At 46.0% G+C, this 26,672-nt stretch overlaps 1 protein-coding gene across 5 annotated transcripts in view; it reads right to left on the reverse strand.

Annotated features, from left to right (window-relative positions):
- LOC121535436 (cell adhesion molecule 3-like) overlaps positions 1-26,672 on the reverse strand; it is a 74,542-nt gene that overhangs the window by 1,546 nt on the left and 46,324 nt on the right. For 2 of the 5 annotated variants that reach the window (XM_041842500.2, XM_041842499.2), the window contains exons 4-11: positions 21,405-21,557; positions 18,233-18,370; positions 14,738-14,908; positions 14,092-14,182; positions 9,339-9,511; positions 8,501-9,019; positions 7,830-7,850; positions 4,801-4,926 (exon numbers count right to left, since the gene is read on the reverse strand). In XM_041842500.2, the coding sequence (XP_041698434.2) occupies positions 4,801-4,926; positions 7,830-7,850; positions 8,501-9,019; positions 9,339-9,511; positions 14,092-14,182; positions 14,738-14,908; positions 18,233-18,370; positions 21,405-21,557 (1,392 nt within the window). The remainder of the gene's footprint in view (positions 1-4,800; positions 4,927-7,829; positions 7,851-8,500; positions 9,020-9,338; positions 9,512-14,091; positions 14,183-14,737; positions 14,909-18,232; positions 18,371-21,404; positions 21,558-26,672) is intronic. The other 3 variants (XM_041842501.2, XM_041842502.2, XM_041842503.2) reach the window with 3 other exon arrangements.

Consider the following 26,672-nt stretch of genomic DNA (forward strand, 5'->3'; position numbering starts at 1 on the left):
CTTCACAAGGTCCTTTGCTGTTGTTCTGGGATTGATTTGCACTTTTCGCACCAAAGTACGTTCATCTCTAGGAGACAGAACGCGTCTCCTTCCTGAGTGGTATGACGCCTGTGTGGTCCCATGGTGTTTATACTTGTGTACTATTGTTTGTACAGATGAACGTGGTACCTTCAGGTTTTGGAAATTGCTCCCAAGGATGAACCAGACTTTTTGAACCAAATTTTTTCGGAGGTCTTGGCTGATTTCTTTTGATTTTCCCATGATGTCAAGCAAAGAGGCACTGAGTTTGAAGGTAGGCCTTGAAATACATCCACAGGTACACCTCCAATTGACTCAAATGATGTCAATTAGCCTATAAGAAGCTTCTAAAGCCATGACATCATTTTCTGGAATTTTCCAAGCTGTTGGCACAGTGAACTTAGTGTATGTAAACTTCTGACCCACTGGAATTGTGATACAGTGAATTATAAGTGAAATAATCTGTCTGTAAAGAATTGTTGGAAACATTACTTGTGTCATGCACAAAGTAGATGTCCTAACCGACTTGCCAAAACTATAGTTTGTTAACAATAAATTTGTTGAGTGGTTGAAAAACAAGTTTTAATGACTCCAACCTAAGTGTATGTAAACTTCCGACTTCAACTGTATATAGTACCAGTACCAGTCAAAGGTTTGGACACACCTACTCATTCAAGGGTTTTTCTTTATTTGTACTATTTTCGACATTGTAGAATAATGGCAAGAGTGTGCAAAGCTGTCATCAAGGCAACGGTGGCAATTTGAAGAATCTCAAATATATTTTGATTTGTTTAACACTTTTTGGGTTACTACATGATTCCATATGTGCTATTTCATAGTTCTGATGTATTCACTATTAGAAAAATAGTACAAAAATAAAGAAAAACCCTTGAATGAGTAGGTGTGTCCAAACTTTTGACTGGTAGTATATATATATATATATATATATATATACACATATATATATATATATATATATATATACACACACACACACACACACACACACACACACACACACACACAGTGGTGTGAAAAAAGTGTTTGCCCCCTTCCTGATTTCTTAGTTGTTTGCATGTTTGTCACACTTAAATGTTTCAAATCATCAAACAAATTTAAATATTAGTCAAAGATAACACAAGTAAACACAAAATGCAGTTTTGAAATGAAGGTTGTTATTATTAAGGGAAAACAAATTCCAAACCCACATGGCCTTGTGTGAAAAAGTGATTGCCCCCTACAACCTAATAACTGGTTGGGCCACCCTTAGCAGCAACAACTGCAATCAAGCGTTTGCGATAACTTGCAATGAGTCTTTTACAGCGCTGTGGAGGAATTTTGGCCCACTCATCTTTGCAGAATTGTTGTAATTGAGCCACATTGGAGGGTTTTTGAGCATGAACTGCCTTTTTAATGTCACGCCACAGCATCTCAATAGGATTCAGGTCAGGACTTTGACTAGGCCACTCCAAAGTCTTCATTTTGTTTTTCTTCAGCCATTCAGAGGTGGACTTGCGGGTGTGTTTTGGATCATTGTCCTGCTGCAGAACCCAAGTTCGCTTCAGCTTGAAGTCTCGAACAGATGGCCGGACATTCTCCTTCAGGATTTTTTGGTAGACAGCAGAATTCATGGTTCCATTTATCACAGCAAGTCTTCCAGGTCCTGAAGCAGCAAAACAGTCCCAGACCATCACACTACCACCACCATATTTTACTGTTGGTATGATGTTCTTTTTCTGAAATGCGGTGTTACTTTTACGCCAGATGTAATGGGACACACACCTTCCAAAAAGTTCAACTTTTGTCTCGTCAGTCCACAGAGTATTTTCCCAAAGGTCTTGGGGATCATCAAGATGTTTTCTGGCAAAAATGAGACGAGCGTTAATGTTCTTTTTGCTCAGCAGTGGTTTTCGTCTTGGAACTCTGTCATGCAGGCCATTTTTGCCCAGTCTCTTTCTTATGGTGGAGTCATGAACACTGACCTTAACTGAGGCAAGTGAGGCCTGCAGCTCTTTGGATGTTGTTGTGGGGTCTTTTGTGACCTCTTGGATGAGTCGTCGCTGCGCTCTTGGGGTAATTTTGGTCGGCCGGCCACTCCTGAGAAGGTTCACCACTGTTCCATGTTTTCGCCATTTGTGGATAATGGCTCTCACTGTGGTTCGCTGGAGTCCCAAAGCTTTAGAAATTGCTTTATAACCTTTTCCAGACTGATGGATCTCAATTACTTTCTTTCTCATTTGTTCCTGAATTTCTTTGGATCTCGGCATGATGTCTAGCTTTTGAGGATCTTTTGGTCTACTTCACTTTGTCAGGCAGGTCCTATTTAAGTGATTCCTTGATTGAGAACAGGTGTGGCAGTAATCAGGCCTGGGAGTGGCTAGAGGAATTGAACTCAGGTGTGATAAACCACAGTTGAGTTGTGTTATAACAGGGGGGGCAAACACTTTTTCACACAGGGCCATGTGGGTTTGGATTGTTTTCCCTTAATAATAACAACCTTCATTTCAAAACTGCATTTTGTGTTTACTTGAGTTATCTTTGACTATATTTAAATTTGTTTGATGATCTGAAACATTTAAGTGTGACAAACATACAAACAAATAACAAATCAGGAAGGGGGCAAACACTTTTTCACACCACTGTGTGTATATATATATATATATATATATATATATATATATATATATATATATATATATATATATATATATATATATATATATATATTTTTTATACTAAAACTTAATTCCATTATTTTACTTTTAGATTTGTGTGTATTGTTGTGTATTGTTAGATATTACTGCACAGTTGGAGCTGGGAACACAAGTATGCAATAACATTTGCTAAATATGTGTATGCAACCAAATCATTTGATTTGATTTGATTTGATGTGATGTAGGAGTGATGACAGAATTACATACAGGATCTTTGTGACGATAACACCGGGTTGGGAATGGAAGTAGACTGGATATGAAAAGGAGAAATATTGAAGGATCTACATTGACTATAGCCTGAAATCCAAATGTTTTGTGCTAATATTTCAGCTCTTGTACTCCATGTCATGTGACAAGGAGTGGAATGTTAGTCAAAAAGGAAAGTAGAAAAGCAGTGGTCTTGAAATTAAAATGTGATTATGATGTTAAGGTAAGGGTCACCTAGCTTAGTGTCTAATGTGTGTGTGTGTGTGTGTGTGTATGTGTGTGCGTATGTATGTATGTGTGTGTGTATGTGTGTACAGTGCACTCGGAAAGTTTTCAGACCCCTTCCCTTTTTCCACATTTTGTTACGTTACAGCCTTATTCTAAAATGGATTAAATTATTATTTTTTCCTCATCAATCTACACACAAACCCCATAATGACAAAGCGAAAATAGTTATTTTGAAATTTTTTGCAAATGTATTAAAGATGAAAAACATAAATACCTTATTTACATAAGTAATCAGACCCTTTGCTATGAGACTCGAAATTGAGCTCAGGTGCATCCTGTTTCCATTGATCATCCTTGAGATGTTTATACAACTTGATTGGAGTCCACCTGTGGTAAATTCAATTGATTGAACATGATTTGGAAAGTCACACACCTGTCTATATAAAGTCCCACAGTTGACAGTTCAAAAACCAAGCCATGAGGTTGAAGCAATTGTCCATTGAGCTCCGAGACAGGATTGTGTCGAGGCACAGATCTGGGGAAGGGTACCAGAAAAAGTCTGCAGCATTGAAGGTCCCCAAGAACACAGTGGCCTCCATCATTCTTAAATGGAAGAAGCTTGGAACCACCAATACTTTTCCAAGAGCTGGCTGCCCGGCCAAACTGAGCAATCGGGGGAGAAGGGCCTTGGTCAGGGAGGTGACCAAGAACCCGATTGTCACTCTGACAGAGCTCCAAACAAGCATGACAAACAAGATTCTCTGGTGTGAGGAAACCAAGATTGAACTCTTTGGCCTGAATGCCAAGCGTCACGTCTGGAGGAAACCTGGCACCATCCCTACGGTGAAGCATGGTGGTGGCAGCATCATGCTGTGGGGATGTTATTCAGCGGCAGGGACTGGGAGACTAGTCAGGATCGAGGGAAAGATGAACGGAGCAAAGTATAGATTGATCCTTGATAAAAACCTGCTGCAGAGCGCTCAGGACCACAGACTGGGGTGAAGGTTCACCTTTCAACAGGACAACGACCCTACGCACACAGCCAAGATAACACAGGAGTGGCTTCGGGAGAAGTCGCTGAATGTCCTTGAGTGGCCCAGCCAGAGCACGGACTTGAACCTGATCGAAAATCTCTAGAGAGACCTGAAAATAGCTGTGCAGCAACGCTCCCCATCCAACCTGACAGAGCTTGAGAGGATCTGCAGAGAAGAATGGGAGAAACTCCCCAAATACAGGTGTGCCAAGCTTGTAGCGTCATACCCAAGAAGACTCAAGGCTGTGATCGCTGCCAAAGGTGCTTCAACAAAGTACTGATTAAAGGGTCTGAATACTTATGTAAATGTGATATTTATTTTTGATAAATTAGCAAACATTTCAAAAAAACTGTTTTTACTTTGTCATTATGGGGTATTGTTTGTAGATTGATGAGGAGAAAAAATACATTACATTACATTTACATTTTAGTCATTTAGCAGACGCTCTTATCCAGAGCGAAATACAATTTAATCAATTTGAGAATAAAGCTGTAACGTAACAAAATGTGTAAAAAGTGTATATGTATGTGTGTGTATATGTATGTGTGTGTATATGTATGTGTGTGTATATGTATGTGTGTGTGTGTAAGATATGTCACCTTTGTGTCTGATGAGGTATCTGCCCAGCACCATGAGCAGACAGATCAGGATAAAGACAATGACTGCCACCACTCCTCCAATCACAGCATGGTCCACTCCTGAAGAGGTCGACATGGCAGTGGGGTCTGAAAGACAGAGAGCGAGAGAGAGGGAGGGAGAGAGAGCAAGAGAGAAAGAGGGAGAGAGAGAGGGAGAGAGAGTGAGAGAGAACGAGGGAGAGAGCGAGAGAGAGAAAGAACGAGGGAGAGAGAGAGAGAGAGACAAAGAACGAGGGAGAGAGAGAGACAGAGAGCGAGAGAGAGAAAGAGAGAGAGAGAGAGAGAGAGAGAGAGGGGGAGGGAGGGAGGGAGGGAAGGAAGGAAGGAAGGGGAGGGAGGGAGGAGGGAGGGAGGAAAAGAGAGAGAGAGAGAGAGAGAGAGAGAGAGAGAGAGAGAGAGAGAAAAAAAGAGAAAGAGAGAGAAATAGAGCGTGATAGAGAGAGAGAGAGAGAGAGAGAGAGAGAGAGAGAGAGAGAGAGAGAGAGAGAGAGAGAGAGAGAAAAAGAGAAAGAGAGAGAAATAGAGCGTGATAGAGAGAGAGAGAAATAGAGCGTGATAGAGAGAGAGAGAGAGAGAGAGAGAGAGAGAGAGAGAGAGAGAACAGTGTTAGTCTAAAAGATGAAACCTTGGGAAACTAAAACCAAAGCCATGCAAAAGAAAAGAAGCAGTTAATACATCATCAGAATGGAACATTCAAAAGTATAACCGGGACCTTTTTCTAGAAGTCTTTCTCGGTGTGGGCGAGGTTTACTGTACGTTGTGTCTCAAATGGCACCTTATTCCCTATATAGTGCACTACATTTGACCAGAACCCTATGCCACCCTGGTGAAAAGTAGGGCACTATATAGTGAATAGGGTGCCATTTGGGACGCAAACATAATCTACCAGGTTGAGTGCTTAGTGTGTAGGGCTGATCATCTACCTCTAGAAAAGACGATAGCTTACTAAACACCTCTTTAACTTTGCATGGCTTTGGTTCCAGACCCTTATCAAACCCTCCAGACTGTCAAACACATGTAGAAGCATCAAGTACAGAGACACTGAGACACAGAAGGAAGAAACAGAGGATTGTAGTAAAGTGAGTGGTACCATTTCACGACGCCTAGATAATAAACCAAGTCAACCCGCTGCATCTACCCTATTCTCTATGTAGTACACTGCTTTTGACCAGAGGACCCCATAGGCCATTTGGGATGCAACCACAGCCAACAAAGAGCCAAACACAGGACAGGGGAGGAGAAAGGGGTGGCCCTGGCTGGCAGCGTCCGTCAGAGAGAAGAGAGAGAAGTACGGAAGGACACGGCATGGGGGAGGAGGTGAGAGTGAGAGATTGAGAGTGAGAGTGAGAGTGAGAGTGAGAGTGAGAGTAAGAGTGAGAGAGAGAGAGAGAGAGAGAGAGAGAGAGAGAGAGAGAGTCCTTCCTGAGGAGGCAGAATTGTGAATTAGCACATTCATCTATCTGTCAGCACCACCAGGGAAATTAGACAGGGGTTCTCTGCATCCCAAATGCCACCCTATTCCCTATATAGTGCACTACTTTTGACCAGGGCCCATAGTGCTCTAGTCAAAATTAGAACATAATGTAGGGAATAGGGTGGCATTTGGAACACAGAGAGGAACCAAGACAGCAACCCCTGAGCCTTGCACACAGTGTTAGTGTTACTGAGTCCCAGAACTTAAAGGTGCATGTTTATAGGGGGACTATAGGTGTGACAGTGCTTATTTTTCTCCTATTTCACACATGTACAAGTGTGTATTAATATGCATGAGTGAATTTTTTATTTTTTATTTTCATATCCTAATTTCCCTGAGACACCGTCGGAGAGTGGGGTCACAGCCAGGGCCATTATCAACAGTGACCCTAGAGCAATTAGGATTAAGTGCCTTGCTCAAGGGCACATCAACAGATTTGTCACCTTGTCGGCTCAGGGATTCAAACCAGCGACTTTTCGGTTACTGGCCCAACACTCTAATCGCTAGGCTACCTGACGTCTCTGTGTGTGTTTGTGTGTGTGCAGTGGTGGAAAAAAAGTACCCAATTGTCATACTTGAGTAAAAGTAAAGATACCTTAATAGAAAATGACTCAAGTAAAAGTGAAAGTCACCCAGTAAAATCCTACTTGAGTAAAAGTCTAAAAGTATTTGGTTTTAAATATACTTAAGTATCAAAAGTAAATGTATTTGCTAAAATATAGTTAAGTATCAAAAGTAAAAGTATAAATAATTTCACATTCCTTATATTAAGCAAACCAGACGGCATCATTTTTTAAATTGTTTTTATTGACGGATAGCCAGGGGCACACTCCAACACTCATTTACAAACGAAGCATGTGTGACCAGGGATGTTCTCTTGATAAGTGTGTGAATTAGACAATTTTCCTATCTTGCTAAGCACTCCAAATGTAACAAGTACTTTTGGGTGTCAGGGAAAATGTATGGAGTAAAAAGTACATTATTTTCTTTAGGAATGTAGTGAAGTAAAAGTAAAAGTTGTCAAACATATAAATTGTAAAGTAAAGTACAGATACCCCAAAAAAACTACTTTAAAGTAGTACTTTAAAGTATTTTTACTTAAGTACTTTACACCACTGTGTGTGTGTGAGAGAGAGAGAGAGAGAGAGAGAGAGAGAGAGAGAGAGAGAGAGAGAGAGAGAGAGAGAGAGAGAGAGAGAGAGAGAGAGAGAGAGAGAGAGAGGTCAGAAGAAGTAAGAACAATATATTTGTGGGGGAGAGACTGTAGAGTATGAAAGCCTTTATTAGAGTTCAGTTCACACTGTCCCCAGACTACTAGTTTCTCTATTTCAGGCAAAGGAAAATGGACAGACAGACAGACAGAACAAAGGATAGACATACAGACATATTGAGACAGACAGACAGAGAGAGACAGACAGACAGAGAGACAGATTGAGACTGAGACAGACAGGCAGACAGACAGATTGAGACAGACAGACAGGTATACAGACGGACAGATGTCTGTGAAAGAAAATACCTGCAATGTTGTCTGGGCCATCTTCTCAAGAGGATGGATGATGGATGGATGGATGGATGGACAGACGAGTGTAACGGGGTTAGAATGAAGGAGGAGCAGTGGACCAAAGAGGAAGGGAAAAAAGAGAAAACATGATACCAGTGAAGGGGTGGGGTGAACATCCCGTGTAATTCTCCTGTCTTATCTGGTGTCCTGTGTGAATTTAAGTATGCTCCTTCTAATTCTCCCTCTCTCCCACCCCTCCCGGAGGACCAGAGCCCTAGGACCATGCCTCAGGACTACCTGGCCTGATGACTCCTAGCTGTCCCCTCCCCCAATCCTAACCTCAAAGGTAATGCGAAACTGACCCAAGATCAGTGTCTAACCCTACTCCGAAATGCCCTTTGATGAGAGGTCCTGGTCACATGCAACGTCTCCAACCCTCCACAGTAGTCTACTTGTCCTAGAGTGCAGTTGTGGTCCTGTCTGGCTCAGTTGGTAGAGCATGGCGCTTGTGATGCCAGGATTGTGGGTTCAAATCCCGGGGCTACCCACACGTAAAATGTTTGCACGCATGACTAAGTCGCTTTGAATAATAGCTTCTGCTAAATGGCATATATTATATAATTAGGGTCTGTGAATGTGTCATGACGGTACAACTGTGTGTGTGTGTGTATGTGTGTAACATTTACCTGTGAAACTGTAAACTCCATTCAGCCGTATGGTAACTGAGGAGGGAGTGAGGGAGTCGGAGGAGGGAGGAGCGACGGAGGGAGGAGGAGGGGAAGAAGAGGGGGCGGAGGAGTCGGAGGAGGAGGAGGGAGGATGGGGATCGGGAGACATGGAAAGGTCAGGGAAGAGAGAGTTGGAAAGAGAGGTAGATAGAACATTGACAGAAGGAGGAGAGGGAGTGAGAGAAAGAGAGATAGATAGAACATTGACAGCAGGAGGAGACGGAGAGGGAGAAGAGCTAGAGAGGGATGAAGAAGAGGAAGAAGGGGCGATAGTGAGGTCAGATGGGTAAGGGATAGAGAAGGAGAAAATAGTGTGAGGAGAGCTGGCAGGTAGGGACGCGGAGGCAGACCCAGACGGTGTTGACATAGGAGAGAAAGAATCAGGAGAGAGGGAGGGAGTGGGGGAGTCAGAGGTTGGAGAAGAGGAGGGTAGATAGAAAGAGGTAGGGAAGAGGTTGTTTGAATCATCTGTCAGGTCTTGGATAAAGGGGAAGACATGAAGCCCGTGAAGGAATATGGAGAGGTAGTTAGAGGAGTAGAGAGAAAGAAAGGCCAGACGTACAGGATGTGTAGCAAAAAAGTGAAGGAGTGTAGCGTGAGGTGGATGGTGGGATAAAGAGAAATAAACAGAAACGTAAAGAAAATCAGAAAAGAAAGGTGAAAGTAAAAGTAGTAGTATAGACCACACAGCAGAAATAGAAAATGATGAAGCAGACAGAATAAATATATACATCCTGATCCTGGCCTGGACGAGTTGCTTCTCACCCACCTCGCTCTCTCTTTATGGGGTCAGTACCTTGCACCAGCAGCGTGTATTCTCCCTGCATCTTCCCGATGCCGTTGTCAGCCTGACAGAGGTACACGCCGTTGTCCGATTTGTTGAGCATCTCAAAGCGCAGGAAACTACCGTCCACCTTGGCCAGCGGAGGGAGCTCTCCGTCCTTCTTCTGCCACACGTACGAGGTGGGCCTGAGAGAGAGAGAAAGCGAGAGAGAGAGAGAGAGAGAGAGAAAAAAATAGAGAGAAAGAGAGAGAGAGAGAGAGAGAGAAAAAAGAGAGAAAGAGAGAGAGAGAGAGAGAGAGAGAGAGAGAAAAAAAGAGAGAAAGAGAGAGAGAGAGAGAGAGAGAGAGACAGAGAGCGAGAGAGAAAGAGAGAGAGGAGAGAGAGACATACAGACAGACAGACAAAGAGAGAGAGAGAGAGAGAGAGAGGGAGGATGGGGCGTGGAGCGTGAAAGGGGGGTGATAAAGAGAGAGAGAGAGAGAGAGAGACACACACAGACACACAAAAATAGAGAAAGAACGAGAGAGGATAAAGAGAAAATATATTTGATTTTAAAAAATAGAAAGTGTGTAACATGCAGTACGTGCAGCAGAAGTAGAAGAAGTAGTATGGTACAGGAAGTAATGATGTTACTGTAATATGAAGCATGAGTATTATATAACTGGATTTGTTGATGTAATTAATACATTTTAGGGACATATGAATATCTACCGAGTTCATCTTTCTCTCATACTTATCTGTTGCTAAGTCCGCCCTTACATAGAGGGAATAATGTATGGTTCATGTTCGTATATGGATGGATTGAGTTCCAACTGTGCAATAATGTACTATGGCACCAGCATGTAATGCTATCATCTGGGCATAACTGTGTTACAGAATGGACTGAGGTGTATAAATGACTACTAATGCGGAAGTGGTATACAATTGCCAGTACTCCAGGGTCTGCTGATGAAATAGATAGGAACGGAATGGACCGGAATGTTATGGAATGGAATAGAATGTAGTGGAATGGAATGGAATGGCATGGAATGGAATAGAATGTAGTGGAATGGAATGGAATGGCATGGAATGGAATAGAATGTAGTGGAATGGAATGGAATGGCATGGAATGTGATAGTCCTCCAGTACAGGGGGCACATTCCTTTCTCGTCAAGACATTCTCAGAACTTGCTGAGACATGACGGTGCTCACCGGAAACAAGCCCTAAAGCCTAATTGTATTATGCAGTTAAATGTGAAACTTATCAGTGTCAGTTTGTCTGTGAAAGAGAGACGGTGGGTTTCCGAACAGCAGAGATATTGCCATGGTGGCAGTGTTTGATTGACAGCTGAGACCCAGCCTGTATCTGACGGGTCACTTGCCATGGTGGCAGTGTTTGATTGACAGCTGAGACCCAGCCTGTATCTGACGGGTCACTAGTCATTCATCCCAAGGGGCTGTGCTCTCTCTCTCTCTCTCTCTCTCTCTCTCTCTCTCTCTCTCTCTCTCTCTCTCTCCTCTCTCTCTCTCTCTCTCTCTCTCTCTCTCTCTCTCTCTCTCTCTCTCTCTCTCTCTCTCTCTCTCTCTCTCTCTCTCTCTCTCTCTCTCCCACCCACCCACCCACCCACCCACCCACCCACCCACCCACCCACCCACCCACCCAGAGGAGACGGGGATGAGGAGTGAGGAGTAGAAGATGAGGAGTGAGGAGTAGAGGATGAGGAGGGAGATGAGGAGGGAGGAGTAGAGAATGAGGAGGGAGGAGAAGAGGATGAGGAGGGAGGAGAAGAGGATGAAGAGGGAGGAGAAGAGGAGGAGAAGGGAGGAGAAGAGGATGGGGAGGGAGGGAGGAGTAGAGGATGAGGAGTGAGGAGTAGAGGATGAGGAGGGAGGAGTAGAGGATGAGGAGGGAGGAGTAGAGGATGAGGAGGGAGATGAGGAGGGAGGAGTAGAGAATGAGGAGGGAGGAGAAGAGGATGAGGAGGGAGGAGAAGAGGATGAAGAGGGAGGAGAAGAGGAGGAGAAGGGAGGAGAAGAGGATGGGAAGGGAGGAGTAGAGGATGAGGAGGGAGGAGTAGAGGATGAGGAGGGAGGAGTAGAGGATGAGGAGGGAGGAGAAGAGGAGGGAGGAGAAGAGGATGAGGAGGCAGGAGTAGAGGATGAGGGGGAGGAGTAGAGGATGAGGAGGGAGATAAAGAGGATGAGGAGTGAGGAGTAGAGGATGAGGAGGGAGGAGAAGAGGATGACGAGGGAGGAGAAGAGGATGAGGAGGGAGGATGAGGAGGGAGGAGAAGAGGATGAGGAGGGAGGAGTAGAGGATGAGGAGTGAGGAGTAGAGGATGAGGAGGGAGATGAGGAGGGAGGAGTAGAGAATGAGGAGGGAGGAGAAGAGGATGAGGAGGGAGGAGAAGAGGATGAAGAGGGAGGAGAAGAGGAGGAGAAGGGAGGAGAAGAGGATGGGGAGGGAGGGAGGAGTAGAGGATGAGGAGTGAGGAGTAGAGGATGAGGAGGGAGGAGTAGAGGATGAGGAGGGAGGAGTAGAGGATGAGGAGGGAGATGAGGAGGGAGGAGTAGAGAATGAGGAGGGAGGAGAAGAGGATGAGGAGGTAGGAGAAGAGGATGAAGAGGGAGGAGAAGAGGAGGAGAAGGGAGGAGAAGAGGATGGGGAGGGAGGAGTAGAGGATGAGGAGGGAGGAGTAGAGGATGAGGAGGGAGGAGTAGAGGATGAGGAGGGAGGAGAAGAGGAGGGAGGAGAAGATGATGAGGAGGCAGGAGTAGAGGATGAGGGGGAGGAGTAGAGGATGAGGAGGGAGATAAAGAGGATGAGGAGTGAGGAGTAGAGGATGAGGAGGGAGGAGAAGAGGATGACGAGGGAGGAGAAGAGGATGAGGAGGGAGGATGAGGAGGGAGGAGAAGAGGATGAGGAGGGAGGAGTAGAGGATGAGAGGGAGGATGAGGAGGGAGGATGAGGAGGGAGGAGAAGAGGATGAGGAGAAGAGGATGAGGAGGGAGGAATAGAGGATGAGGAGGGAGGAGTAGAGGATGAGGAGGGAGGATGAGGAGGGAGGAGAAGAGGATGAGGAGGGAGGAGAAGAGGATGAGGAGGGAGGAGAAGAGGATGAGGAAGGAGGAGTAGAGGATGAGGAGGGAGGAGAAGGGGATGAGGAGGGAGGAGAAGAGGATGATGAGGGAGGATGAGGAGGGAGGAGAAGAGGGTGAAGAGGGAGGAGAAGAGGATGAGGAGGGAGGATGAGGAGGGAGGTGAAGAGGATGAGGAGGGAGGAGTAGAGGATGAAGAGGGAGGATGAGGAGGGAGGAGAAGAGGATGAGAAGGGAGAAGTAGAGGATGAGGAGGGAGGAGTAGAGGATGAGGAGGGAGGAGTAGAGGATGAGGAGGGAGGAGTAGAGGATGAGGAGGGAGGAGTAGAGGATGAGGAGGGAGGAGTAGAGGATGAGGAGGGAGGAGGAGAAGAGGATGAGGAGGGAGGAGAGGAGGATGAGGAGGGAGGAGGAGAAGAGGATGAGGAGGGAGGATGAGAAGCGGATGAGGAGGGAGGAGAAGAGGATGAGGAGGGAGGAGTAGAGGAGGAGAGGGAGGAGAAGAGGATGAGGAGGGAGGAGAAGAGGATGAGAAGGGAGGAGTAGAGGATGAGGAGGGAGGATGAGAAGCGGATGAGGAGGGAGGAGAAGAGGATGAGGAGGGAGGAGTAGAGGGAGGAGAAGAGGATGAGGAGGGAGGAGAAGAGGATGAGAGGATGAGGAGGGAGGATGAGGAGGGAGGATGAGGAGGGAGGATGAGGAGGGAGGAGAAGAGGATGAGGAGGGAGGAGTAGAGGATGAGGAGGGAGGAGAAGAGGATGAAGAGGGAGGAGAAGAGGATGAGGAGGGAGGAGAAGAGGATGAGGTGGGAGGAGTAGATTATGAGGTGGGAGGAGTAGAGGATGAGGAGGGAGGAGAAGAGGATGATGAGGGAGGTGTAGAGGATGAGGAGGGAGGAGTAGAGGATGAGGAGTGAGGATGAGGAGGGAGGAGGAGAAGAGGATGAGGAGGGAGGAGTAGAGGATGAGGAGGGAGGAGAGGAGGATGAGGAGGGAGGAGTAGAGGATGAGGAGGGAGGAGGAGAAGAGGATGAGGAGGGAGGAGAGGAGGATGAGGAGGGAGGAGGAGAAGAGGATGAGGAGGGAGGAGTAACGGATGAGGAGGGAGGAGAGGAGGATGAGGAGGGAGGAGAAGAGGATGAGGAGGGAGGAGAAGAGGATGAGGTGGGAGGAGTAGATTATGAGGTGGGAGGAGTAGAGGATGAGGAGGGAGGAGAAGAGGATGATGAGGGAGGTGTAGAGGATGAGGAGGGAGGAGTAGAGGATGAGGAGTGAGGATGAGGAGGGAGGAGGAGAAGAGGATGAGGAGGGAGGAGTAGAGGATGATGAGTGAGGATGAGGAGGGAGGAGAAGAGGATGATGAGGGAGGAGTAGAGGATGAGGAGGGAGGAGAAGAGGATGAGGAGGGAGGAGTAGAGGATGAGGAGGGAGGAGTAGAGGATGAGGAGGGAGGAGTAGAGGATGAGGAGGGAGGAGAAGAGGATGATGAGGGAGGAGTAGAGGATGAGGAGGGAGGAGAAGAGGATGAGGAGGGAGGTTCTAATAGTGTTCATCTATAATGCAGTATGGACCCTACAGAGTTTGTTTTGTGTCTGTGTTGTTCATGAGAGTGTATGTAGGGATGTTTGCGTGTGTGTGTGTGTGTGTGTGTGTGTGTGCGCATTCGTGTGTGTGTGTGTGTTTCTTACTTAGGGTTTCCATTGCCCATGCATTGCATAATGAACTTCTCTCCCTCTCTGGGCAGATCACTCTCAGGCTGGATAGTGACGTCTGGGGTGACTGGAGAAAAGACCCAACATACGGTTACATTAAATACAATGGAGAAGATACACACACAAACACATGCACACTCTTACACACAGGTATGAGCAAACTAACATAATAGCCTAACCCAGCTTCTGCCTCTGCATTGCTTGCTCTCTGGCGTTTTAGGCTGGGTATCTGTAAAGCACTCTGTGACGACTGCAGTAGTAAAAAGGGCTTTATAAAATAAATGTGATTGACTGACCCAGATGTAGCACTGACAGTATGGTAAACATACGAGTCCCCTGCAGGTGGCAGTATATGTATGACCAGCAGTAGCAGCAGTACTGCGAGGCAGAGGCATAATTGCATAAGGAGAGTAATTTCTTACAGGCATATATCTCCTTGGATCCTGTTTCCACATTTCCTCTCCTCACCTCGCTTCCCTCCGTCATTTTCAAAAGGAGGCGATGAGAGGATGGGAAGGAAGGAATCCATGAAATCCAACAGCGAAAGGGCCACTGTACAGTTTGACGATGGTATACATGAGGCTGCAGTGGCAGGGCTTGGCCAGTGGGGGGCAGCACTTACACAGGACTCTGATGGGCTGTTCGGTCCTCTTGTCGCCCTGGGTCAGAGAAGGGTGGTCCACAGCACAGGCTATCAGGGTGTTGTCGTCATTACGGCCCACGGTCAGACTCAGCTCACTGATCACTGTGTAGGTGGCTTCACCTGGATTAGTCTCCACCACGTCAGGACGGCCTGTACGTGCATATGCAGACACACACACACGCAGAGACACACACACACACACACACACACAGATAGACGCACACACACATACACACAAATTGTCACCATGGGTTATCGTTTTAACTGTCATTGCGTATAATGATTATATAATACTACCATTGAATGATATAATACTACCACTGTATGACATAAAACTACCACTGTATGGTATAATACTACAATTGTATAAAATAGTATTACTGTACGATATATCACTACCACTGTATGACATACTACTACCACTGTACGATATGATACTACCACTGTGTGATATAATACTACCACTGTATGATATAATACTAACGTTGTATGATATAATACTACCACTGTATGATAATACTACTTTATGATATAATACTACCACTGTATGATATAATACCACCACTGTATGATATAATACTAACGCTGTATTATATAATACTACCACTGTATGAAAAGATGCATGTCATTAATTTCTATTCAAGATACAGAAATATCACTGACTGACTGACTGAGTAATATTTCAGTAATATATTATGGAGGATATTTATCTTTCTCTCTGTCTCACACACACACACTCACACTCACACTCACACTCACACTCACACTCACACTCACACTCACACTCAGGGGCTGGCTACGGTTCAATTCTGGGGATCTACCATAATGATACCATAAATGTTGATTATGCCAGCGTCCTGAATGGCACCCTATTCCCTATATAGTGCACTACTTTTGCCCAGGGTCCATAGGGCTCTGGTCAAAAGTAGTGCACTAAACAATGAATCGGGAGCCATTTGAGATGCAGACATATGAATTCCATCAGCTGACCAATAGCCCTTACCCTTACATAGAGAACAGGAACATTCACATTTAAAACCTCTTCACAGCTCTTAGCCCTCCATTCATTCAGTTAAACCCCCTTCAGCTTCAGTCCTCTTCCTGAATCTCCCAACCATTTCATCATCCTTCTTTTTTTAAGACCCTTCCCTCATAGCCTATATTGTCACTCTCTACGTTCCAAATGTCACCCTATTGCCTATTTAGTGCACTACTTTTGACCAGAGCCCATATGGCTTGAACTGCTTCTGGAGGTTAACTGGTTAAAAGTAGTGCACTAAATGTACCCAGACATTTTCTCTATCTCGTTCTCTTCATATTTCCTCTCCTGTCTCTCTCCTAATACGGCCCTCTCCCTCTTCTCTCTCCCCCTCCCCCTTCCCCTCTATCTCTTCTCTCTCTCCCGCTCTCCCTCTCTCTCCCTCCCCTCTTCTCTCTCCCCCTCTCCCTCCCTCTTCTCTCTCCCCCTCCCATCTTCTCTCTCCCCCTCCCCCTCTCCCTCCCCTCTTCTCTCTCTCTCCCCGCTTCTCTCTCCCCCTCTTTCTCCCTCCCCTCTGAGCCTCTTTAACCTCTGTAAACCCGTCAAAGGAGCAGCAGTGAGTAGCGATCTATGCGCTCATTTCTCTCAGTTAGCTTCTTACAGCACAGCCCTCAATTGCTGTGTCCCAAATGGCCTTATAGGATCTGGCCAAAAGTAGTGCACTACACAGGGAATAGGGTGCTATTTAGGACGCAAACTTTGTATGAGAGGGTGTCATAATAACACATTGACCCATGATGCTCCTCTCCTCAGCCTTTCCTCGTTCCCTTTCTTCAGTTGTAATTCTGGCTGAAGGGCCCAGTGTGTGTGTGATCTGTGTGCAGTGCAGCGCCAGGGCAGCGAGGGCACGGATGCACACACACTTCTGTCACACAGGGTTGAGCTTATAAAGTTTCCAACACCAGGGGGATGCTCTCCTCTCATTAAGACTCCAACACCAGGGGGATGCTCTCCTCTCATTAAGACTCCAACACCAGGGGGATGCTCTCCTCTCATAAAGACTCCAACACCAGGGGGATGCTCTCCTCTCATTAAGACTCCAACACCAGGGGGATGCTCTCCTCTCATTAAGACTCCAACACCAGGGGGATGCTCTCCTCTCATTAAGACTCCAACACCAGGGGGATGCTCTCCTCTCATTAAGACTCCAACACCAGGGGGATGCTCTCCTCACATTAAGACTTCAACACCAGGGGGATGCTCTCCTCTCATTAAGACCAACACCAGGGGGATGCTCTCCTCTCATAAAGACTCCAACACCAGGGGGATGCTCTCCTCTCATTAAGACTCCAACACCAGGGGGATGCTCTCCTCTCATAAAGACTCCAACACCAGGGGGATGCTCTCCTCTCATTAAGACTCCAACACCAGGGGAATGCTCTCCTCTCATAAAGACTCCAACACCAGGGGGATGCTCTCCTCTCATTAAGACTCCAACACCAGGGGGATGCTCTCCTCTCATTAAGACTCCAACACCAGGGGGATGCTCTCCTCTCATAAAGACTCCAACACCAGGGGGATGCTCTCCTCTCATAAAGACTCCAACACCAGGGGGATGCTCTCCTCTCATAAAGACTCCAACACCAGGGGGATGCTCTCCTCTCATTAAGACCAACACCAGGGGGATGCTCTCCTCTCATAAAGACTCCAACACCAGGGGGATGCTCTCCTCTCATTAAGACTCCAACACCAGGGGGATGCTCTCCTCTCATAAAGACTCCAACACCAGGGGGATGCTCTCCTCTCATTAAGACTCCAACACCAGGGGATGCTCTCCCTCTCATTAAGACTCCAACACCAGGGGGATGCTCTCCTCTCATAAAGACTCCAACACCAGGGGGATGCTCTCCTCCATTAAGACTCCAACACCAGGGGGATGCTCTCCTCTCATAAAGACTCCAACACCAGGGGGATGCTCTCCTCTCATTAAGACTCCAACACCAGGGGAATGCTCTCCTCTCATAAAGACTCCAACACCAGGGGGATGCTCTCCTCTCATTAAGACTCCAACACCAGGGGGATGCTCTCCTCTCATTAAGACTCCAACACCAGGGGGATGCTCTCCTCTCATAAAGACTCCAACACCAGGGGGATGCTCTCCTCTCATTAAGACTCCAACACCAGGGGGATGCTCTCCTCTCATTAAGACTCCAACACCAGGGGGATGCTCTCCTCTCATAAAGACTCCAACACCAGGGGGATGCTCTCCACTTCACTATCTGCAGCTCTTCCTCTGTCCTCTCATGGTTTATCAGGAACCAATGTCACTCAATATATCCTAATAGTACATGCTGAGTGCGTCCCAAATGGCACCCAATTCCGTATATAGGGAGCCATTTAGGATAGTTAGTGAGTGAGTCTCTCTCTCTCTCTCTCTCTCTCTCCCTCTCTCCCCCTCCCTCCCTCCCTCCCTCCCTCCCTCCCTCCCCCCTTACCTGTGAGTTCCTCCTGGTCCCTGTACCAGCGTAGTTTGGCGGGGGGCTTGCTCCCGGAGCTGGTGCAGGTGAGGGTGACCTTACCCCCCTCCTGGACGGTGTCTTCATAGCCAGAGATCTGGGGCTTACCAGGGACCCCTGACAGAGAGAGAGAGAGAGAGAGAGATAAAAAGAGACAGAGATATTTGAACTAAGCTCTTGAGGCATTTATTTATAAGTTCGGCTACTGTAAAAATGTATGTACCAATTCCAGATTGCTCCTTTAAAACACAGACATACATACAGACAGAAGACATACAGACAGAACACAGTACAGAATTACACTACAGACATACAGACAGAACACAGGACAGAATTACACTACAGACATACAGACAGAACACAGTTCAGAATTACACTACAGACATACAGACAGAACACAGTACAGAATTACACTACAGACATACAGACAGAACACAGGACAGAATTACACTACAGACATACAGACAGAACACAGTACAGAATTACACTACAGACATACAGACAGAACACAGTACAGAATTACACTACAGACATACAGACAGAACACAGTACAGAATTACACTACAGACATACAGACAGAACACAGTACAGAATTACACTACAGACATACAGACAGAACACAGTACAGAATTACACTACAGACATACAGACAGAACACAGTACAGAATTACACTACAGACATACAGACAGAACACAGTACAGAATTACACTACAGACATACAGACAGAACACAGTACAGAATTACACTACAGACATACAGACAGAACACAGTACAGAATGACACTACAGACATACAGTAGAGACAGAATGGAATCCAACCAGTGGACATACAGAGCCTATAGTCTACACCCCCTTCAACTTTTTTCACATTTTGTTCCGTTACAAAGCGGGATTGAGATAGATTTAATTCAAAAAAAAATTGGGCATTGATCTACACAAAATATATTTTTTTACAAATTAAAAACAATTAAATAACTAAATTACAGTCGTTGCATAAGTATTCACCCCCTTTTTTTAGGCAAGCCTAAATTAGTTCAGAAGTAACGTTTGAGTTAACAAATCCCATAATAAGTTATATGGACTCACTCTGTGTGAAAAAATAGGGGTTGACATGACTTTTTACTAACTAACCCTTCCTTTGTCCCCCATACATACAACATCTGTAAGGTCGATCAGTCAAATATTGAAACACAGATTCAACTACAAAGACCAGGGAGCTTTTCGAAAGCCCAGGAAGAGTAGCCGCTGCCTTGGCAGCAGCTAATGGGGGTATTTAATAAATACATATACAAAATAAAGAAGGGCAGTGATTGGTAGATGGGTAACAATAACAAATCAGACATTAAATATTGATTTAAGCCTGGTCAAGTTAATAATTATACTGTGGATGATGTATTAAACCAGCCAGACACATCATAGATGCAGTCGTCCTTCTGAACTGAGCTGCAGGACAGGAAGGAAACTGCTTAGGGTTGTCACAATGAGGCCATTGGTGATTTTAAAACAGCTACCGAGTTCAATGGCTGTGATGGGAGAAAACTGAGGATGGATCAACAACATTGTAGTGACTCCACAATAATGATCTAAATGACTGAGTGAAAAGAAGAATACAAATATACAGAATCAAAATCTTCATAAACATGAATATACACTATCTGTACAAAAGTATGTGGACACCCCTTCAGATTAGTGGATTCGGCTATTTCAGCCACACCAGATGCTGACAGGTGTATAAAATCGACCACACAGCCATGCAATCTCCATAGCCAAACATTGGCAGTAGTAATGGCCTTACTGAATAGCTCAGTGACTTTCAACATCGTGAAACCGTCATAGGATGCCACCTTTCCAACAACTCAGTTAGTCAAATTTCTGCCCTGCTAGAGCTGCCCCGGTCAACTGTAAGTGCTGTGAAGTGGAAACGTCTAGTAGCAACAGCGGCTCAGCCGTGAAGTGGTAGGCCACACAAGCTCACAGAACAGGACCGCCGAGTGCTGAAGCGTGTAGTGCGTAAAAATCGTCTGTCCTCGGTTGCAACACTCACTGCTGAGTTCCAAACTGCCTCTGGAAGCAAGGTCAGCACAAGAACTGTTCGTATGGAGCTTCATGAAATGGGTTTCCATGGAGTGGTGTAAAGCTCGCCGCCATTGGACTCGGGAGCAGTGGAAAACCTGTTCTCTGGAGTGATGAATCACGCTTCACCATCTGGCAGTCCGACGGAGGAATCTGGGTTTGGCGTATGCCAGGAGAACGATACCTGCCCCAATGCATAGTGTCAACTGTAAAGTTTGGTGGATGAGGAATAATGGTCTGGGGCTGATATTCATGGTTCGGGCTAGGCCCCTTAGTTACAGCATACAATGACATTCTAGACGATTCTGTGCTTTCAACTTTGTGGCAACAGTTTGGGGAACGCCCTTTCCTGTTTCAGCATGACAATGCCCCCGTGCACAAAGCGAGGTCCATATAGAAATGGTTTGTCGAGATCGGTGTGGAAGAACTTGACTGGCCTGCACAGAGCCCTGACCTCAACCCCATCGAACACCTTTGGGATGAATTGGGAACGCCAACTGTTAGCCAGGCCTAATCGCCCAACATCAGTGCCCAATCTCACTAATGCTCTTGTGGCTGAATGGAAGCAAGTCCCCGCAGCAATGTTCCAACATTTAGTCGAAAGCCTTCCCAAAAGAGTGGAGGCTGTTATAGCAGCAAAGTGGGGACCAACTCCATATTAATGCCCATGATTTTGGAATGAGATGTTCGACGAGCAGGTGTCCACATACTTTTGGTCATATAGCGTACCTGGAACCAAAAAGGGTTCTTCAAAAGGGTTCTCCTATGGGGACAGCCAAAGAACCCTTTCTAGATAGCACCTTTGTATAGGCACTGTACAAACAGAAGGTTATACAAACAACAGACAGAATGCAATATTCTGCAATACCTGCAGACATACAGACTAATGCAATGCAGATACAGATACTGTACGCTACCAACACTCAGACAAAGAAATCTACATACAGTACTCCACTACTGTATCTAGCACACATACTGCCGGAAGATCTCTAATTGAATATGTTAATGCATAATACAGAAACACACACATACACGCACACACAAACACAACACATACACACACAACACATACACACACCTAGCACGGTGACGGTGGCGCGGGCAGTGCGGACAGGCATTGTGAAGATAGAGCAGGTGTATTCTCCTTCGTCTGACAGCTGCACGTCTCCGATGGTGATGGACAGCTCTGTGCCTGTAGACCGGTGGAGCTGGATACGGTTATCTCTCAGAGCTGGGCGAGAGAGATGGGAGAGGGGGTAGAGAGGGAGTGGGGGGTGAGAGAGGGAGAGAGAGGGGGGAGGGAGAGAGGGGAAGAGAGGGAGAGAGGGGAAGAGAGGGAGTGGGGGTGGGAGAGGGAGCAAGAGAGGGGGAGGGAGGGAGGGGAGGGAGAGGGAGGAGAGAGGGGGGAGGGGGAGGGTAAGAGAGGGAGTGGGGTGGTGGGAGAGGGAGAGAGAGAGGGGGAGGGAGAGGGAGAGAGAGAGGGGGAGGGAGAGAGGGGAAGGAGAGGGGTAAGAGAGGCAGTGGGGGGAGGAACAGAGGGAGGGAGAGAGGGGGACGGAGAGAGGGGAGGGAGAGGGGAGAGGGGTAAGAGAGGGAGTGGGAGAGAGAAACAGAGAAAGAGAGGAGAAAATGAGGGAGAGGGGGAGAGAGGGGAGGGGACAAGGCCGACAGGGTAGAGGAAAATAGAACAAGGGGGCAGAAGAAGAAGAGATATAAACACTTTGTCATCACCCAGGCAGCGGGGGGAGGGAGGGAGGGAGGCACACAGCCAGCTAAATGGAGCGGTGTTTAGTGTAGGTTATGGGAGGATGATGAAATGGTAGGAAACACAAGTTGTACCTACGCATTATATCTTTGACCTCTATATGTAATCTGATCTGACTGTGTCTGGGCTCATAACTGTCTGTCTGACTCTTAGAACACACACACACACACACACACACACACACACACACACACACACACACACAGTACATACAGTTGAAGTCGGAAGTTTACATACACTTAGGTTGGAGTCATTAAAACTTGTTTTTCAACCACTCCACAAATTTCTTGTTAACAAACTATAGTTTTGGCAAGTCGGTTAGGACATCTACTTTGTGCATGACACAAGTAATTTTTCCATCAATTGTTTACACACATATTATTTCACTTATAATTCACTGTATCACAATTAAAGTGGGTCAAAAGTTTACATACACTAAGTTGACTGTGCCTTTAAACAGCTTGGAAAATTCCAGAAAATGATGTCATGGCTTTAGAAGCTTCTGATATCATTTGAGTCAATTGGAGGTGTACCTGTGGATGTATTTCAAGGCCTACCTTCAAACTCAGTGCCTCTTTGCTTGACATCATGGGAAAATCAAAAGAAATCAGCCAAGACCTCAGAAAACAAAATTGTAGACCTCCACAAGTCTGGTTCATCCTTGGGAGCAATTTCCAAACGCCTGAAGGTACCACGTTCATCTGTACAAACAATAGTACGCAAGTATAAACACCATGGGACCACGCAGCTGTCATACCGCTCAGGAAGGAGACGCGTTCTGTCTCCCAGAGGTGAACGTACTTGGGTGCGAAAAGTGCAAATCAATCCCAGAACAACAGCAAAGGACCATGTGAAGATGCTGGAGGAAACAGGTTCAAAAGTATCTATATCCACAGTAACACGAGTCCTATATCGACATAACCTGAAAGTCCGCTCAGCAAGGAAGAAGCCACTGCTCCAAAACCGCCATAAAAAAGCCAGACCGGTTTGCAACTGCACATGGGGACAAAGATCGTACTTTTTGGAGAAATGTCCTCTGGTCTGATGAAACAAAAATATAACTGTTTGGCCATAATGACCATCGATATGTTTGGAGGAAAAAGGGGGTTGCTTGCAAGCCGAAGAACACCATCCCAACCGTGAAGTACGGGGGTGGCAGCATCATGCTGTGGGGTGCTTTGCTGCAGGAGGGTCTGGTGCACTTCACAATATTGATGGCATCATAAGGAAGGAAAATTATGTGGATATATTGAAGCAACATCTCAAGACATCAGTCAGGAAGTTAAAGCTTGGTCGCAAATGGGTCTTCCAAATGGACAATGACCCCAAGCATACTTCCAACGTTGTGGCAAAATGGCTTAAGGACAACAAAGTCAAGGTATTGGAGTGGCCATCACAAAGCCCTGACCTCAATCCTATAGAAAATGTGTGGGCAGAACTGAAAAGGAGTGTGCGAGCAAGGAGGCCTACAAACCTGACTCAGTTACACCAGCTCTGTCAGGAGGAATGGGCCAAAATTCACCCAACTTATTGTGGGAAGCTTGTGGAAGGCTACCCGAAACCTTTGACCCAAGTTAAACAATTTAAAGGCAATGCTACCAAATACTAATTGAGTGTATGTAAACTTCTGACCCACTGTGAATGTAATGAAAGAAATAAAAGCTGAAATAAATAATTCTCTCTACTATTATTCTGACATTTCACATTCTTAAAATAAAGTGGTGATCCTAACTGACCTAAGACAGGGATTTTTTACTAGGATTAAATGTCAGGAATTGTGAGAAACAGAGAAAAACAGAGTATTTGGCTAAGGTGTATGTCAACTTCCGACTTCAGCTGTAAATACAGTACAGTCGTGGTAGTATTGGTCTTCACAAAGTTTGCTGCTTCAGTGTTTTTAGATATTTTTGTCAGATGTTACTATGGTATACTGAAGTATAATTACAAGCATTCCATAAGTGTCAAAGGCTTTTATTGACAATTACATTAAGTCTAGGCAAAGAGTCAATATTGGCAGTGTTGACCCTTCTTTTTCAAGACCTCTGCAATCTGCCCTGCCATGCTGTCAATTAACTTCTGGGCCACATCCTGACTGATGGCAGCCCATTCTTGCATAATCAATGCTTGGAGTTTGTCAGAATTTGTGTGTTTTTGTTTGTCCACCCGCCTCTTGAGGATTGACCACAAGTTCTCAATGGGATTAAGGTCTGGGGAGTTTCCTGGCCATGGACCCAACATTTCGATTAATTGTTCCCCGAGCCACTTAGTTATCACTTTTGCCGTATGGCAAGGTGCTCCATCATGCTGGAAAGGCATTGTTCGTCACCAAACTGTTCTTGGATGGTTGAGAGAAGTTGCTCTCGGAGGATGTGTTGGTACCATTCTTTATTCATGGCTGTGTTCTTAGGCAAAATTGTGAGTGAGACCAATCCGTTGGCTGAGAAGCAACCCCACACATGAATGGTCTCAGGATGCTTTACTGTTGGCATGACACAGGACTGATGGTAGCGCTCACCTTGTCTTCTCCGGACAAGCTTTTTTCCGGATGCCCCAAACAATCGGAAAGGGGATTCATCTGAGAAAATGACTTTACCCCAGTCCTCAGCAGTCCAATCCCTGTACCTTTTGCAGAATATCAGTCTGTCCCTGATGTTTTTCCTGGAGAGAAGTGGCCTCCAGGACATCCTCCAAAAGTATTCGCCTCACTGTGCGTGCAGATGCACACACCTGCCTGCTGCCATTCCTGAGCAAGCTCTGCACTGGTGGTGCCCCGATCCCGCAGCTGAATCAACTTTAGGAGACGGTCCTGGCGCTTACTGGACTTTCTTGGGCGCCCTGAAGCCTTCTTCACAACAATTGAACCTCTCTCCTTGAAGTTCTTGATGATCCGATAAATGGTTGATTTAGGTGCAATCTTACTAGCAGCAATATCCTTGCCTGTGAAGCCCTTTTTGTGCAAAGCAATGATGACGGCACGTGTTTCCTTGCAGATAACCATGGTTAACAGAGGAAGAACAATGATTTCAAGCACCACCCTCCTTTTAAAGCTTCAAGTCTGTTATTCTAACTCAATCAGCATGACAGAGTGATCTCCAGCCTTGTCCTCGTCAACACTCTTACCTGTGTTAATGAGAGAATCACTGACATGATGTCAGCTGGTCCTTTTGTAGCAGGGCTGAAATGCAGTGGAAATGTTTTTGGGGGATTAAGCTCATTTTCATGGCAAAGAGGGACTTTGCAATTAATTGCAATTCATCTGATCACTCTTCATAACATTCTGGAGTATATGCAAATTGCCATCATAAAAACTGAGGCAGCAGACTTTGTGAAAATTAATATTTGTGTCATTCTTAAAACCTTTGACCACGACTGTCCATACATCCCTTTCATATGTTCTGTCTCTCACAATCCTCTTCTCTCTTCTCTCCATCCTCTTCTCTCTCTCTCCCTCCTCTTCTCTCTTCTCTCTCCCTCCTCTTCTCTCTTCTCTCTCCCTACTCCTCTTCTCTCTCCCTACTCCTCTTCTCTCCCTCCCTCCTCTTCTCTCTCTCTCTCTCTCTCTCTCTCTCTCTCCCTCCCTCTTCTCTCTCTCTCTCCCTCTTCTCTCTCTCGGACTCTCTGTCTTTCTGTGTGTGTGTGTGTATCTGTCTAAGATGCAGACGTGTGTGTGTGTGTGTGTGTGTGTCTGACTTCCTCTGTGTGTGTGTGTGTTTGTGTGTGTGTGTGTGTCTGTCTCCCTCTCTCTCTTTCAAATGCAATATGCTTTAATGGCATGAATGACAAGGTCAACGTTGCCAAAGCGAAGTGATTAGAATTATATTGTCATTAAAGTGATACACATAACAAAAACTCTCTCTCTGTAGCATGCCTCTCTCTCTGTCTCTGTGTCTCTCTGCATAGCATGCCTCTCTCTCTGTGTGTCTCTGTGTCTCTCTCTGCATAGCATGCCTCTCTCTCTGTGTCTCTGTGTCTCTCTCTGCATAGCATGCCTCTCTCTGTGTGTCTCTGTGTCTCTCTCTGCATAGCATGCCTCTCTCTCTGTGTCTCTCTGTCTCTCTCTGCATAGCATGCCTCTCTCTCTGTCTCTGTGTCTCTCTGCATAGCATGCCTCTCTCTCTGTCTCTGTGTCTCTCTGCATAGCATGCCTCTCTCTCTGTCTCTGTGTCTCTCTGCATAGCATGCCTCTCTCTCTGTCTCTATGTCTCTCTCTGTAGCATGCCTCTCTCTCTGTCTCTCTGTCTCTCTCTGTAGCATGCCTCTCTCTCTGTCTCTATGTCTCTCTCTGTAGCATGCCTCTCTCTGTGTGTCTCTGTGTCTCTCTCTGCATAGCATGCCTCTCTCTCTCTCTGTCTCTGTGTCTCTCTCTGCATAGCATGCCTCTCTCTCTGTCTCTATGTCTCTCTCTGTAGCATGCCTCTCTCTCTGTCTCTCTGTAGCATGCCTCTCTCTCTGTCTCTATGTCTCTCTCTGTAGCATGCCTCTCTCTGTGTGTCTCTGTGTCTCTCTCTGCATAGCATGCCTCTCTCTCTGTCTCTATGTCTCTCTCTGTAGCATGCCTCTCTCTCTCTCTGTCTCTGTGTC

The sequence above is a fragment of the Coregonus clupeaformis genome, chromosome 21 (assembly GCF_020615455.1).
Source record: "Coregonus clupeaformis isolate EN_2021a chromosome 21, ASM2061545v1, whole genome shotgun sequence".
In the NCBI taxonomy this organism is placed as follows: domain Eukaryota; kingdom Metazoa; phylum Chordata; class Actinopteri; order Salmoniformes; family Salmonidae; genus Coregonus; species Coregonus clupeaformis.